This window comes from Neophocaena asiaeorientalis, unplaced genomic scaffold, assembly GCF_003031525.2.
Source record: "Neophocaena asiaeorientalis asiaeorientalis breed wild unplaced genomic scaffold, Neophocaena_asiaeorientalis_V1.1 scaffold21, whole genome shotgun sequence".
Lineage (NCBI taxonomy): Eukaryota > Metazoa > Chordata > Mammalia > Artiodactyla > Phocoenidae > Neophocaena > Neophocaena asiaeorientalis.
In genome coordinates this window covers 245,374-260,557 of record NW_020174053.1, presented here as the reverse complement: position 1 = coordinate 260,557, position 15,184 = coordinate 245,374, and the positions used below count along the sequence as shown (strand labels likewise).

The 15,184-nt window shown below is 34.4% G+C and overlaps 1 protein-coding gene across 2 annotated transcripts in view; it reads left to right on the top strand.

Moving 5' to 3' along the window:
• RDX (radixin) overlaps positions 1–15,184 on the top strand; it is a 92,388-nt gene that overhangs the window by 31,635 nt on the left and 45,569 nt on the right. For both annotated transcript variants that reach the window (XM_024754236.1, XM_024754235.1), the window contains exons 4-9: positions 4,330–4,425; positions 4,947–5,221; positions 10,733–10,816; positions 11,025–11,171; positions 12,298–12,394; positions 13,266–13,429. In XM_024754236.1, coding sequence (XP_024610004.1) covers positions 4,330–4,425; positions 4,947–5,221; positions 10,733–10,816; positions 11,025–11,171; positions 12,298–12,394; positions 13,266–13,429 — 863 coding nt within the window. The remainder of the gene's footprint in view (positions 1–4,329; positions 4,426–4,946; positions 5,222–10,732; positions 10,817–11,024; positions 11,172–12,297; positions 12,395–13,265; positions 13,430–15,184) is intronic.

The following is a 15,184-nucleotide window of genomic DNA, read 5'->3' as shown; positions in this document are numbered from 1 at the left end:
AAAACTCTCCAGAAAGTGGGCATAGAGGGACCCTACCTCAGCATAATAAAACCCACAGCAAACATCATTCTCAGTGGTGAAAAACAAAGCATTTCCTCTAAGGTCAGGACCAAGACAAGGATGTCCACTCTCAACACTGTCATTCAACGTAGTATTGGAATTCCTAGCCATGGCAGTCAGAGAGAAATAAGAGGAATCCAAATTTGAAAAGAAGAAGTAAAACTGTCGCTGTTTGCCAATGACATGATACTATACATAGAAAACCCTAAAGGTGCCACCAGAAAACTGCTAGAACTAATCAGTGAATTTGGTAAAGTTGCAGGGTACAAAATTAATGCACAGAAATCTCTTGCATTCCTATGCACCAACAACGAAAGATCAGAAAGAGAAATTAAGGAAACAATCCCATTTACCATCGCAACAAAAAATAAAATACCTAGGAATAAACCTACCTAAGGAGGCAAAAGACCTGTACTCAGAAAACTGTTAAAACACTGATGAAAGAAAACAAAGATAACATAAACAGATAGAGAGATATACCATGCTTCTGGATTGGAAGAATCAGTATTTTGAAAATGACTGTAGTACCTAAAGCAGTCTACAGATTCAGTGCAATCCCTACCAAATTACCAATGGCATTTTTCACAGAATTAGAACAAAAATTTTACATTTCGTGTGGAAACACAAACGAACCCAAATAGCCAAAGCGATGTCGAAAAAGAAAAAAGGAGCTGGAGGAATCAGGCTCCCTGACTTCACGCTATACTACAAAGCTACAGCAATCAAGACAGTATGGTACCAGCACAAAAACAGAAATATAGATTAATGGAACAGGATAGATAGCCCAGAGATAAACCCACACACATGTGATAAAGGAGGCAAGAATATACAATAGAGAAAAGGCAGCCTCTTCAATAAGTGGTGCTGGGAAAAATGGACAGCTGCATGTAAAAGAATGAAGTTAGAACACACTAAATTAACTCAAAATGGATTAAAGACCTAAATGTAAGGCCAAACACTGTAAAACTCTTAGAGGAAAATATAGGCAGAACACTGTATGACGTAAATCACAGCAAGATTCTTTTTGACCCACCTCCTAGAGTAAGCGAAATAAAAACAAAGATAAACAAATGGGACCTAATGAAACTTAAAAGCTTCTGCACAGCAAAGTAAACCATAAACAAGACTCAAAGACAGCCCTCAGAATGGGAAAAAATATTTGCAAATGAAGCAACTGACAAAGGATTAATCTCTAAAATATAGAAGCTGTTCATGCAGCTCAATATCATGAAAACAAACAACACAATCAAAAAATGGGCAAAAGACCTTAATAGACATTTCTCCATAGAAGACAAGCAAATGGCCAACAAATACATGAAAAGATGCTCAACATCACTTATCACTAGAGAAATGCAAATCAAAACCACAATGAGGTATCACCTCACACCAGTCAGAATGGCCATCATCAAAAAATGTAGAAACAGTAAATACTGGAGAGGGTGTGGAGAAAAGGGAACCTCCTGCCCTGTTGGTAGGAAAGTAAATTGATACAGCCACTATGGAGAACAGTATGGATGTTCCTTAAAATACTAAAAATAGAGCTACTCTATGACTCAGCAATCCCACTACTGGGCATATACACTGAGAAAACCAAAATTCAAAAAGAGTCGTGTACCACAATGTTCATTGCAGCACTGTTTACAATAGCCAGGACATGAAGCAACCTAAATGTCCATCAACGGATGGATAAAGAAGATGTGGCACATACAAAAAATGGAATATTACTCAGCCATAAAAAGAAAGAAATTGAGTTCTTTGTCGTGAGGTGGATGGACCTCGAGTCTGTCTTACAAAGTGAAGTAAGTCAGAAAGAGAAAAATACCGTATGCTAACACATATATATGGAATTTAAAAAAGCGGTACTGATGAACCTTGTAGCAGGTCAGGAATAAAGACGCAGATGTAGAGAGTAGACTTCAGGGCACGGCGGGGGTTGGTGGGGGGAAGCTGGGATGAGATGAGAGAGTAGCACTGACATATATATGCTACATGATGTAAAATGGATGGCTAGTGGGAAGCTGCCGCATAGTACAAGATCAGCTCGATGCCTTGTGATGACCTAGAGGGGTGGGATAGGGAGTGTGTGAGGGAGGCTCAAGAGGGAGAGGATATGGGGATATATGTATACATATAGCTGATTCACTTTGTTGTACAACAGAAACTAAGACAACATTGTAAAGCATTTATACTCCAATAAAGATGTGAAAAAATAAATACAGAAATAAGATAGAAAGGGAAAAAACTAAAGAGAAAACTGTAAGAAAGAGTTAACATTAAGAGAGATATACCGTGGCTTCCCTGGTGGCGCAGTTGTTGAGAGTCCGCCTGCCGATGCAGGGGACACGGGTTTGTACCATGGTCTGGGAAGATCCCACATGCCACGGAGCGGCTGGGCCCGTAAGCCCTGGCCGCTGAGCCTGCGCGTCCGGAGCCTGTGCTCCGCAACGGGAGAGGCCACAACAGTGAGAGGCCTGCCTACCGAAAAGAAAAAAAAAAAAAAAGATATACCAATCAAATAAAAAGTGTGGAGTTTGGATTGTGGCTCAAGAAGCCAACTATTAAGAAAAATTCATAAGAAAAACTTGTCTAGATATTTGATAGCAAGAAATAACTGCTAATTTTTTTAGGTGTGAATAATGGTATTTTAACTATGGTTTAAAAAATGAAAGATTCTACAACTCTCTGAGGGTATGAATGAACAAAACATGGTTTTAAATTGTTATAATACAAATTTACTACAACATAAAACAATTTTAAAAAATGACAAAATGATAAATGCAATTTGTAAATCTCATTCGTATCCTAAGTGGAATAAATTAACTGTTAAAAAATACATATTTTAAAAGTAGCCACAGAAATTTCAGCATATTAGGGAACTGTTAAGTCTTTCTGGTGTGATAATGGTATTGTAATGTTGTATTTTTGTTTTTATAAGACTCCTTATGTTTAAGAATTTTAAAATAAAGTATTTACAAATAAAATGGTGTATCTGGGATATGCTTCAAAACAATCTGAGAGGGGAGAGGTGCTGTAGATGAAGCAAAACTGGCCATGAGTTTCTTTCTATTAAAGCTGACTGATGAGTACATTTACACTATTGTACTATTCTGTTTATTTGTATATGTTTGAAGTTTTCAATAATAAAAAGGTTTTTAAAGCCAAAAAAAGTAAAAAGAAATATTTATTGTCTATTTTAAACCAAGAATGTTTATTAAGAACTAATGTTGAATCTTTTTGTAAAGCTTTTAAAATCTTAATAAACTCTCACCTCCCTCATTTTATTTTAAAAATAGAATTAAAAAAATATTTTTGTTGGCCTCATCCTAGGTGTAGATTAATAATCCTAGTTTACCACTTTATTTACCCTAATACTGCTGAGTACCTACCACAGGCTAATCATTCTTGGAGATGACATGGATATTAAGATGAATAAGGCAGTAATCTCTGTCCTTAGTTTTAAACAGTCAAGGAGGGTAAATAGACACTCTACTAAGAATAGTTAATTATGATAAAATAAATGTTCAAATAGCAGTATAGGTAAAGTACTATGGGATTATCAATGATCAAGTGATTAATTTTATCTAGATGATAGGAAAGGTTCATTCACGGAAGCATGTTAGTTGAGCTGGGCCTTGAGGAATACATTATTTAACAGGTGGTAAAAGTACAGAAGAAACATTCTAGACAGGGGAAGAAACACGACCAAAGGTGTAGAAGTGTAAAATTTATGGCATGTTCCAAGGATGGTTTGTTGCTCAGTGAGGGTGGAACATAGAATATATGATGGTGAATGAAGGGAAGTAGGAATGGGGGTGAAATCAGCAGCTGGATACCCTGAGGCGTGGCATTTACATGTCCTCAGAGACTCTTATCGCCAAAATGATACTATTGTCTGGGCTACCTAATAGTATAGTTTTGGGGGTGGGGTGCTAAACTGAAATAGGAAAGGTGGGATTATGACAGCTCTGTGTCTGTTCCCCAGATTCTTCTTTTTATGTTTGGGTCATGATGGGAGATGAGAAGGAAAAGGACATACAAAACAGTGGATCAAATAAGATTGAAATGACACTACAAAATTTAATAAACAAAACCTGAATTTAAATTTTCAGAAACATTCCTTTAATTACTATGTTAAGTTTAGGAAAGATCTTTTCTGTAGCAAAAGAATAAACCTATAATTTCTATGTAGTTTTGTTCTTCTTTTGAAGTATAGTGCCATCCAGTTATAATGTGAGTGTTGAACTGAAATTGGCTTTTTTTTTTTTTAAGGTGGTGAAAACGGTTGGTTTGCGTGAAGTCTGGTTTTTTGGGCTGCAGTATGTGGACAGCAAGGGCTATTCTACGTGGCTTAAGCTAAATAAAAAGGTAAAGCATGTATGATAACATCCAGCTAATAATTAAGGTTCTTTGAAGTTATCATGGTCATGAATTTGTGCCAGAAAAGCTCAGAGTCTGACTGAATTCAAGCTTCTTTTTACAGTTATCTCTGTGAATCATTAGAGGTATCATGTCTTTTAATTTAGTAAGGTACCATCAACTTACCATCTTCGAAAACAGAAATGTTCATTTTTGCTATTTGAAAACTCAGAAGTAAAAAATACTATGAGGTGTTACTTAGTACTTTGACCTTAATTTAAACATCTTAAGGATAAGCTTCTCAAGAGAAATTTCAATTTAGTTATTAGTTAGGATCTGTGAACTACCGGTCACATTCATGAGCATAGAATCTTTTTCACACATACATTTTTTACGGATTTAGAATCTTAATAGATTTAGAATCATACTTACGTTTTACATCCTGCTTTGTTCCAAAGAGAAGTTTATGTGACTGTGGTCAGTGATTGTGAACTTAATATTTTTGACAGTACTTGAAATTACTGTTTCAGGTGACACAGCAAGATGTTAAAAAAGAGAATCCTTTGCAGTTCAAATTTAGAGCTAAATTCTTTCCTGAAGATGTTTCTGAGGAATTAATTCAAGAAATAACCCAGAGACTTTTCTTCTTGCAAGTTAAAGAAGCTATCTTAAATGATGAGATATATTGTCCACCAGAAACTGCAGTTCTTTTGGCTTCCTATGCTGTCCAAGCCAAGTATGGAGATTTTAATAAAGAGATTCATAAGCCAGGCTACCTGGCTAATGATAGACTCCTACCCCAGCGGTAAGTGAAACGTGCTTTTATGTTATAGTCTCTGAAAAATCATATTTTAGATGTTTGTAAATGGTTGTGTTTTTTGTTGTTGTTGTTTGTTTGTTTTAGATTTTTAAGTTGCCAGCTGGATCAGAGAGTATAGTTTTAAAAGTTATGACCCAGAAGTTACATAGATTTATATACTCTGTAATTAAAGTTTCTGCCTCTTCTCATTCCCACAAGATAAGCAATAAATGGAGGCAGTGATAATTTGGGCTTGAGGAAGACATGACTATTGTTGCTCATTAGTAAAAATTCTCACACAGGTAGATAGTTGCTTAATAAATGCTTTTGAAAATAGTAAGTGCCAGGCTATATTTCCTCCATAGAATTAAAATTAAGTTTCTAACTTTTCAAAAGGCTTTTAAAACTCAGTTTTCAGACTCCTAGTCTAGGGCTCTGTTCTCATCTGCAGCATACTGCTGTCTCTGCTGAACTTGGGTCTGCTCACCAGACCAGGCAGGAAAGCCAGTCTACTGACACCTGGTTGTGGTGAAGGAAAGTGTAACATTTATTGCAGGGTACCAAGCAAGGGAGTGGGAGACAAGCCTCAGATCCACTGCCACTTGGTCTTTGAGTTAGGGGATTTTTAAAGGGGAAGAACAAAGAGGCTAGAATTAATCATTGTCTTGTGACAGTTTGGGAGTCAGAAGTCTGTGGTTTAAGATTCTCTGGCCAGTGGTCTGTGGCTTGAGGGTCTGTTAGCTCATCTTGCCCTGGAGAAACAACCTGAGTTTGTACACTAATGATGATATCTATAATAGCAACTTTAGTACATTAACAATGTTAGCAACAGTAGGACAGTAGCAACTTTAGTCATCTGACTTGGTTGATTAGTGTTTACTTAGCACAGGATTGAGGTCAGAGGGGACAAGGAAAGGGAATAAAGTTTTGGATAGAGAGATTAATCAAAAACTCAGTAAGAGAACTTGGTTTAGGGGGACTCGGTTTCAATATAACAGTTATTTTAAAGTAGCATGGCATAGGAAAACATCATTAGCAGACCTAGATTTTGAATGCTAATTCTACCCTTTGCTAATTATGTGGCCTTAGTACATAACTTAAACTCTCTAAGCCTCAGTGTCTGAATCTGCAAACTGGGGATAACAGTTGTGCTCTGTCAACCTTACTGTTTTTGATTACAGTTCATGAACTGTATGCTTTACAATTTTAATTGTGAATACAAGTGTTAGTTGGTAGTATTATTTATAAAATCTAGAAAGTACATCAAATGTTACTTTTAAATATCTCAGTTCTGAATTATAGTAGTGTACATGACCCTGATATTAGAATGTACATGGGGATTTTTCTTTAGAATCCAGAGAAGTTATTACAATTCTTAGCTCAGATTCCTGAATTTCAAATTTTCTATTTAAAGGCAAAACTGTATATTAACCTAAAATTTCAGTTCTCTATCACTTCCTCATAGTATTTAAGCCCTTAGGTATAATTTCTTTTTCATAAGTACTAAATATGAAGGAAGACAAAACTACCTTGTCTACTTTTAATTAATTTCCTTTGGTTGTAAGCATTAACGATTATTTTTGCTAATAAATTATACTCTGTTGTTATATGCTTTATAGGTACCCTTAAGTACAATAGCTTTAATAATTGATTATTAAATGTTATACTGTTCTGCTCTTTTTTAATATTACAGCAATAATAGTTATCTTAGAAGGTAAAATAATGCATGTTGTTCACTGAAAGAATCAGGAATATGAGATACTTATTAGTCTCTGTTTGTTTTTGATGATTATTCCAGCCCAAAATTACTTTTCTCAGATTTTTTAAGCACTAAATTGAGTAACTGATTACTGGTACAGTAGAATTTCATTTCAGTTAAAAGTTTTTATTTTAATTGAGGTATAATTTATATATAGTAAAATGCCAGCAGATTAGCTTTTAAATCAGAACATAAGGTAACTGTTATATATAATCAAAATTACCCTTAAAATTCTTAATTGTTCATAAAATAGTCATGTTTTATCTCAACAAGTATAACATAGTTGTTCTTTCAGTGTTAGATCAGATTGCTGTTTGGGTGAGTACCAGATGAAGTAATTGGCTTACATTTAATAGTCATGTGATTAAAAAAATATTTTTTGATACTGGAATCACATAAACACAATTAATTTAACTTTTTTTACATGCATATGTGCTGTAACCCATTATATTTAGAAGAAGGAAGATAGCACATGCTGTTCAAGATTTGGTCTTTAGGGCTTCCCTGGTGGCGCAGTGGTTGAGAGTCTGCCTGCTGATGCAGGGTACATGGGTTCGTGCCCTGGTCCGGGAAGATCCCACATGCTGCGGAGCAGCTGGGCCCGTGAGCCATGGCCACTGAGCCTGCGCGTCCGGAGCCTGTGCTCCGCAACGGGAGAGGCCACAACAGTGAGAGGCCCGCGTACACCATAAAAAAAAAAAAAAAGATTTGGTCTTTAACTTTGAAGGTCCAGTCAGGTGTCCTTCAAGTTGTTAGTCTAAGGAGGACTAATTCAAGCTATCTAAGTTTAAAAGAGACTTATAAAGTCAGAATACTAAGTTTTTGGTTTAGAATGGAGAAGATACCTTCAGTCGTTGATTTATTCCATGTATAGTATATAACAAACTTTTATCACTAAGTGTCTGGGGGAAAATTAGTAATCAGCTTATTTGGTGAACCTAAATCAAACACAATAATTTGATGATTTTGTTGGATGTTTATAATTCTTGTATTGAAAAACCCAGATAAGCAATCTGTTCTCCCGCAGTAGAGTTTAGCAGTCTGCTGATAGGAATAATCAGCTCCACCAGATAGTATCCCTCTCTTTGAGAAAGAGCTAGATATACATAAGTTTTTGTGTACCAGGTTTCTGACTTGGGCATTTGGGTGGTTTGTAATACCTTTTCAAGGTAAGAGGAGAAGGAACACATTTCAGAGGAGGAAGATTTCAGTTTTGAACCTATTGAGTTTGAAATATTCCTAGTATAAGAGCAGTTTCAGCAGATTGTTGGGGGTTGAAGCCAGATTGTGGTGGACTGGGGGTGGTGGTGTGAGGTATGGAAATGAAGGATGGTGAATATGAACAATTCACGAAAGAAATTTGGCTGTGATAAAGAAAAATACTAAGAGGAGGGAAGCATGAGTTTATAGACATGTTCTTTAAAAGATGGAAAAGAATTAATTCCTTTATTCACTCTACAGATTTTTGCCTCTTTTGTTCTGGCACTGGGCATAAGTGGTGAGCAACATGGATGTGATCTTTGCCCTCTTGACACAAATAAGTACATAGGCATACCTCCTTTTTTCGTACTTTGCTTTATTGTGCGCTTTAGGTATTGTGTTTTTTACAAATTGAAGGTTCATGGCAACCCTGCATCAAGCAAGTCTTTTAGCACTATTTTTTCCAGCAGCTTTAGCTCACTTCACGTCTCTGTGTCACATTTGGTAGCTCTCACAATATTTCAAACCCTCCACTAGCAAAACGACTATGACTCCCTGAAGCCTCAGATGGTAGTTAGCATTATTTAGCAATAAAGTATTTTTAAATTAAGTTATGTACATTGTCTCTATGGATGTAATGCTATTGCACACTTAATAGACTACAGTATAGTATAACCATAACCTCTATATGCACTGGGAAACCAAAAAATTTGTGTGACTTGCTATCTTGTGGTGGTGTGGAAATGAACCGAAAATATCTCTGTGGTATGCCTGTATCTGGTAATATATGTAGGCAGGGGACAATAAATGATGGAGTGAAGATCCTGAGAAAATAGAGGAATAAGTCTTTTAAAGTCCCAAATAGACAGATTTAAAGCCAGGTGGGACAGATTAGCCTTACCGTGAAGATCTGCTTTTTCCTGGACAGAAGGAAAAAAAAAAAGGGATTTTTTTCCCTTTTTTTTTTTTAGTTTTTCTCTCTTTTTTTTAAAGTTAATTTTTATTTTGTATTGGGGTATAGTTGATTTATAATGTTGTGTTAGTTTCAGGTGTACTGCATAGTGGTTCAGTTATACATATATATATATATATATATATATATATCCATTCTTTTTCAGATTCTTTTCCAAAGTGGGAATTTTTGGATACCTGCAAACCAGTCATGCAGATTAATAATACAAGCACATTATACAAAATGCAAACGAATGAGATTTGAAATGCAGAATATAAAAAGCTAGAACATAAATCTTAATGACATTTAGTTTAATTAATCCATACCTTCAAATTTAGTTAACATTGTAATATCTGCAATTGGCTGCACTGATTATGCCCTCAAGGCTTGCCTCTTGGTGAGCACAGAGGCCAGATGGCAAGAGAGAGTATAAAGACAAGAAAAATGTGGAAACTTAAATGCTGTAAAGAGGAAGACAAAAATCTCCTCAAAAGCAAGAGCTTAAAAGAGGATACATAGAGAAAATGGTGTGTAGTAAAAACATCATGGTCTGTCTGAGGCCCCATTAAGGAATTCACTCTAAATAGTGAGTAACTTGTCCAAGGGAAGATTATATCCCAAGATTCCTTTATGCTGCTAAGAAATCTGTGGGTTTACCTTAAAATTTTTACATAGTAAAAAAATAATATTTTAATACTACAGCTTTTGCTATCAGTATAATAGGATCTGAGTGTTCATCAATAAAGGTGGATAATTATCATCATAATTCCCAAGGAGAATAGAAATACATAGCGGGATAGTGAACACAGCAGGTAAATTATATGCATGCTGAATTTGCTCATTTGGTGTTAAAATATTAGTCGTTGAAAATGAGAATGTTTGCTTACATTTGCAGAAGAAACACTGGAAGGATACAAAAGAAACTAATAAATTATTTGAAGTGTTGAGGGTGTGGTGAAAAAAATGCCTTTTCACTTGTATACTTCTTATATAAAAGTATTACCGATAGAAAATAACAAAATTAAATTTAGCAGCAAAGAAAGTAAATACATAGAGTCATAGAAGAATTAAGACCCAAGAATTCTGATTTTCAGTCTGTTCTTGTCTAATTTTTTTTATTAATCATGAGGATGTCATTTTCCCTTTTTTTGGCCCAATATTTTACTCATTTCAAACATTTGAATTCCCATAAACTAGCCATATAACTATCTTAAAAGCATATATTATGTAAAATAGTTTCAGGATCATAGAATCTTTTTATTTTGAGATAGTTGTAGATTCACACACAGTGGTAAAAAACGATAGTGAGGTCTGTGTCTTGAGTATCCTTCTCCCAGCCTTCCGTAATGGTAACATCTTGCATGACTTTAGTACAGTATCACAACTAGGATGTTGACATTGATGCAATCCACTGACCCCATTCAGGTTTCATCAGTGTTACTGCAGTCATTTGTGTGTATGTATATATTTGTTAATTCTGTGCAGTTTTATCACGTGTATAGCTTTGTGTGACCACCACAGTTAAGGTACTGAATGATTCTAGACTTTTAAAAAGAATATTTGAATCTTAGAGGCATTTTCATAGATTTTTTTTTTTTCCTTGCAGTGTTTTGGAACAACACAAACTGACAAAAGAACAGTGGGAAGAAAGAATACAGAACTGGCATGAAGAACATAGAGGAATGCTAAGGTATTTGGGTGGTTATTTTCTTAGTATTTTTTCTCAAATTAAAGTTTTTTTTTCCATAACATTTATTATCACATTAGATTATCCCCAACAGATTATTTGACTTATATAAATAAATACAAAGCACTAAATTTTAATCCAGAGTGTTTTTGTAATTTGTTTGGTATTACTTTTACTTATATATATATTAAAATTAGCTTTATTTCAATAGGGAAGATTCTATGATGGAATACCTGAAGATTGCACAGGATCTAGAAATGTATGGAGTCAACTATTTTGAAATAAAAAATAAAAAGGGAACTGAATTGTGGCTAGGTGTTGATGCTTTGGGTCTGAATATTTATGAACATGATGACAAGTAAGTAAATTAGTTGCATAGTGAACTAGTCATTATTCGTTGCTCTATATGGCTTTGCTCTTATGTTTGTAAAGTTCTTTTTAGGCTAAATTACTCTTAACTGCTTTTTTCCCTCCCAAATTAAAAGATTCATTAGTGCCACATAGGCTCTCAGATAACATATATCTGTTTTCTCAACATCTTGCAGTTTCAGAGTTCTCAAGTGTATTTTTTTTTAAATAGAATGATTGACTTTTATTTGAAGTGTGCTTCTTGATGTCTTGTGAGTTATGTCTAGTAACTTAATTAAAATTTGTTCTTGCATAGATAAAGAGTGATTCCGTAAATGTTATGCCTGGCATGTAGGTTGAAATTGAAATGTATACATCAGGAGCAGTGAGACAATGAATAGGTGTATAATTTATTGTATTTTGTAACACTTTTATTTGAACATTTATAGGAATTGTTTTGAATATTTTTAGACATCAGTGAAGTAGAATATTCTTCCTGTATCATGCATAATAAACAGTGTAATTTTACTTTGAAATTGACCAGGAATATATATGTCAGGCTCTTAGAGCACTTTTCAGTAATGATAGCTACAATTGCTTTATTCCTTTCTTTAATTTACCATATCACATAAGCGTCCAAGTCTGTGCCAGTAATGCCTTCTCCTAAGACGTTTCTTTTTATGCTGGGTTGGCTCCAGAATTTTATTTTCATTATTTACAAGTATCTAATAAAATACACATTCCTAAGCAAATAGAATAACTCCAAAAGAGAGGATTTTATTAATTTTACTCTGATATATTTTTTCATATATTACAAAGCAAGTTAAAATGCTATATCATTCAGAAGAGAAAATTTTGAATGAAAAGCAAAAATGACTTCAAGAGTAATTTTTGTGGATGAAATCTTTTCTCCTTTTTCTTCCTTTGGAAAATTTTTGAATGAGTTTCTGTAAGAATACCTATTATAGTTATGACTACAGATAAAGATGGGGAATGTGAAAGAGGGGTTAGCTCCGGATGGGAGGGATTGGGATTGGGGATTATGGACAAAGGGGACTTTGGACTTAACTGGAATGGTTCAGTTTCTTTTTATAATGAGAATACATTCATCTTAAGGAATGCTTTCATTTTTTAAGGTTAACACCTAAAATTGGTTTTCCCTGGAGTGAAATCAGAAATATTTCATTTAATGACAAAAAATTTGTTATAAAGCCGATTGACAAAAAGGCTCCTGTAAGTAAAATTCTTTTATTTTATGTATTAACTCTAAATTTCTGCCACTTTGCTATGATACCACTTGAAGAATGGCATTGTTCATTTATTGAATTGCTTCTGAGGAATATTCTCTTTTCATAGTTTAACTTTCCCAATGATGAACTAACATTAAGAATACAAGGTTTTAATCTTTTTACAACATGTAAATTACTAGAGTTTTATTTTAACTGAGATTTAACTATAAGGTAGGTAATATTTATTAGGAGGTGGTTGAAAACAATCAGCATTCCTATTTTACAAAAACATGTTGGTGGCTAGAATTAGTAGAAGTTGCCCTACTCTAAATTAACTTGTTTATAGAGCTTTGCATTATGAACTTTGTATTTCCATAACTTGAAACCTTGAACTTAAGAAATCTTTATATTTAAATAGATTTTTTGATTCTTCTAGTGTCAAGTATACTCCAGTATTTTAACTCAGTTATTGGAAAGACAAAGATATGGAGAACATTTCTAGGTTAAAAAGCTTAACAGCCTTGAACAAAGGTCCAGTTTTGAGATAATGGCAAAAGGCAAAACAAACAAAAAATCCTCCTCTGAAGGAACTGATGCTCATAGTTTCTTTGGAGAAGAAAAAAGAATAAATGACATTTAATGCACTGAGATGGTAAGAACATTAGCTTCTCCACAAAACTGGTAGGGAATGAAAAGGTGAGAAACCAGTTATGTGAAAGTATGGCATATACATGAGGAGTGAAGAAATTTTATGATTTCTAAACTATATGGAATATGACATTAGAAGTCATAGCACAGGTTGAAATTTAGTACAGGTTATTGTGAGAGTGACTGTCCTTCATGAAGATTTTAAATTTGGGCTCCTTTATGTTTAGGATTTTGTTTTTTATGCACCTCGTCTGAGAATCAATAAGCGGATTTTGGCCTTATGCATGGGAAACCATGAACTATACATGCGAAGAAGGAAGCCTGATACTATTGAGGTACAACAGATGAAGGCTCAGGCTAGGGAGGAGAAACATCAGAAGCAGTTGGAAAGGTATGGAATTTATAGCCTTTCATTTTTAATTGATAGGAATAGGTTATCTAAAAGTTAAGAATCCTCATCAGTTTCTTTGACACACTCTAAATTGACATTTTTACATTAGATTCATTGTTATTAAAATTGAATGACAGGGACTTCCCTGGTGGTCCAGTGGTTGGGACTCCCTGCTCCCAATGCAGGGGGCCAGGGTTCGACCCCTGGTTGGGGAACTAGATCCTGCATACTTCAAGGAAATCTCCTGTGTGCTGCAACTACCACCCAGCACAGCCAAATAAATAATTTTTTTAAAAAAATTGAATGGCAGGATGTATTATCATTATCCTCTTTTAAAATGAGTATGTATAATTTTCAAGTTAGAAATCTTTGACAAATATTTCTGAGAAAATGACTTTTCATGACTCCATAGATGTGCTTTTCTTTTATCGTGCTTGCTTTTTACTGACAGACTGTGGTATGGATGTAGTAGTTTGAAATTTTCAAGTTTGTTTTGCTTGTGATTTGTGTGTATTAATTTTTCAGGGTAAGAATGTGCTGAGTATTTGCTTTGAAACAGTGTCAATGACATTGTAGAACTGAAGTGAACAGTTACTATACAGAGCTGAATAACAATAGCACTCCGTACCAATGACACTGATATTTTTAACCATGGTTCACTTAGACTTTTGAAAAAGGTGTTAAATATATTAAATTGAGATTTTTGAAATGTAAAAATACTGAATAAAATCCTTGTCGACCCTGGAACCACATTACTGGGTCCAGCAACATAATTCCTAAATCTGATTCTATATTAATTTAGACTTTATGCTTTATTTGAAAAAATTTAGAGACCAAATTAAAGTTAACCTCTATTGAGGAAATCTTTGGAGAATAACACAATAATCTAAGAATAGAGTAGGTCCTAAAGAAAAAAAAACTGATGACCCCTAACCATATATATATTAAAACATATGTCATGTTGACAATAACATGATTTGAATTCAGCAAGTAAATTGGCCCTCTGCCAGATATAATTTTGCTACCTATACTTTTAGTGTTTGTATTAGATATATTTTTTTCTTAAATGTTCTGTGTATTTCAGATATTTTAGTAATTCACATTGCTCCCCTCAATTTGTCTGCCTTAGAGAAGTTTACTGCTTCACAAAACATTTTTTATACAGGCATGAAACTTTCCAGTAATTCCTGACCCCACCATTAAAGATGCTAAGTTGGAATGTTACTTTGGGCTCTATCATTTTTCACTGCTCTCATGTAGCTTAGAATCACATTGCAGTTCTGGTCTTACCTATTTTTTAAAATAGTTCTGTATTGGGCTTTACTTTCTCTCTTTTCTTATCCAGCATAGCCTTTCCCTCTCTCTCAAAGGCAAAACTTTTTCTTTCTCTCGTTCTCTCTCTCCCCCTCCCCCTCCCCCTCCCTTTCTTCCTTGCTTCCCTTCCCACCCCTCTAAGGTCTCCTATCTGAGTTAAATGAGAAATTATATCTCATACTCATCAAGCTGTAATATGTCCTGACCAATCTACTTGTCTATGATGTTGATGTATTATTTACATTCTTAACGTAAATATATTTGTCTATTTGTCTTTTGTTTCTCACACATAGAGAGGAGTGTAGTATAATTAATAAACACCATTTGGTGATGGTGCTATATTTTAGTTACTCTAAGGCCTAGATGAAAGTGGAAGATTTTGTTTCTTTCTTTTTTTTTTTTTTTTTTTTAAAAATAAAAACACCCCTTGGGTTTTTTTTG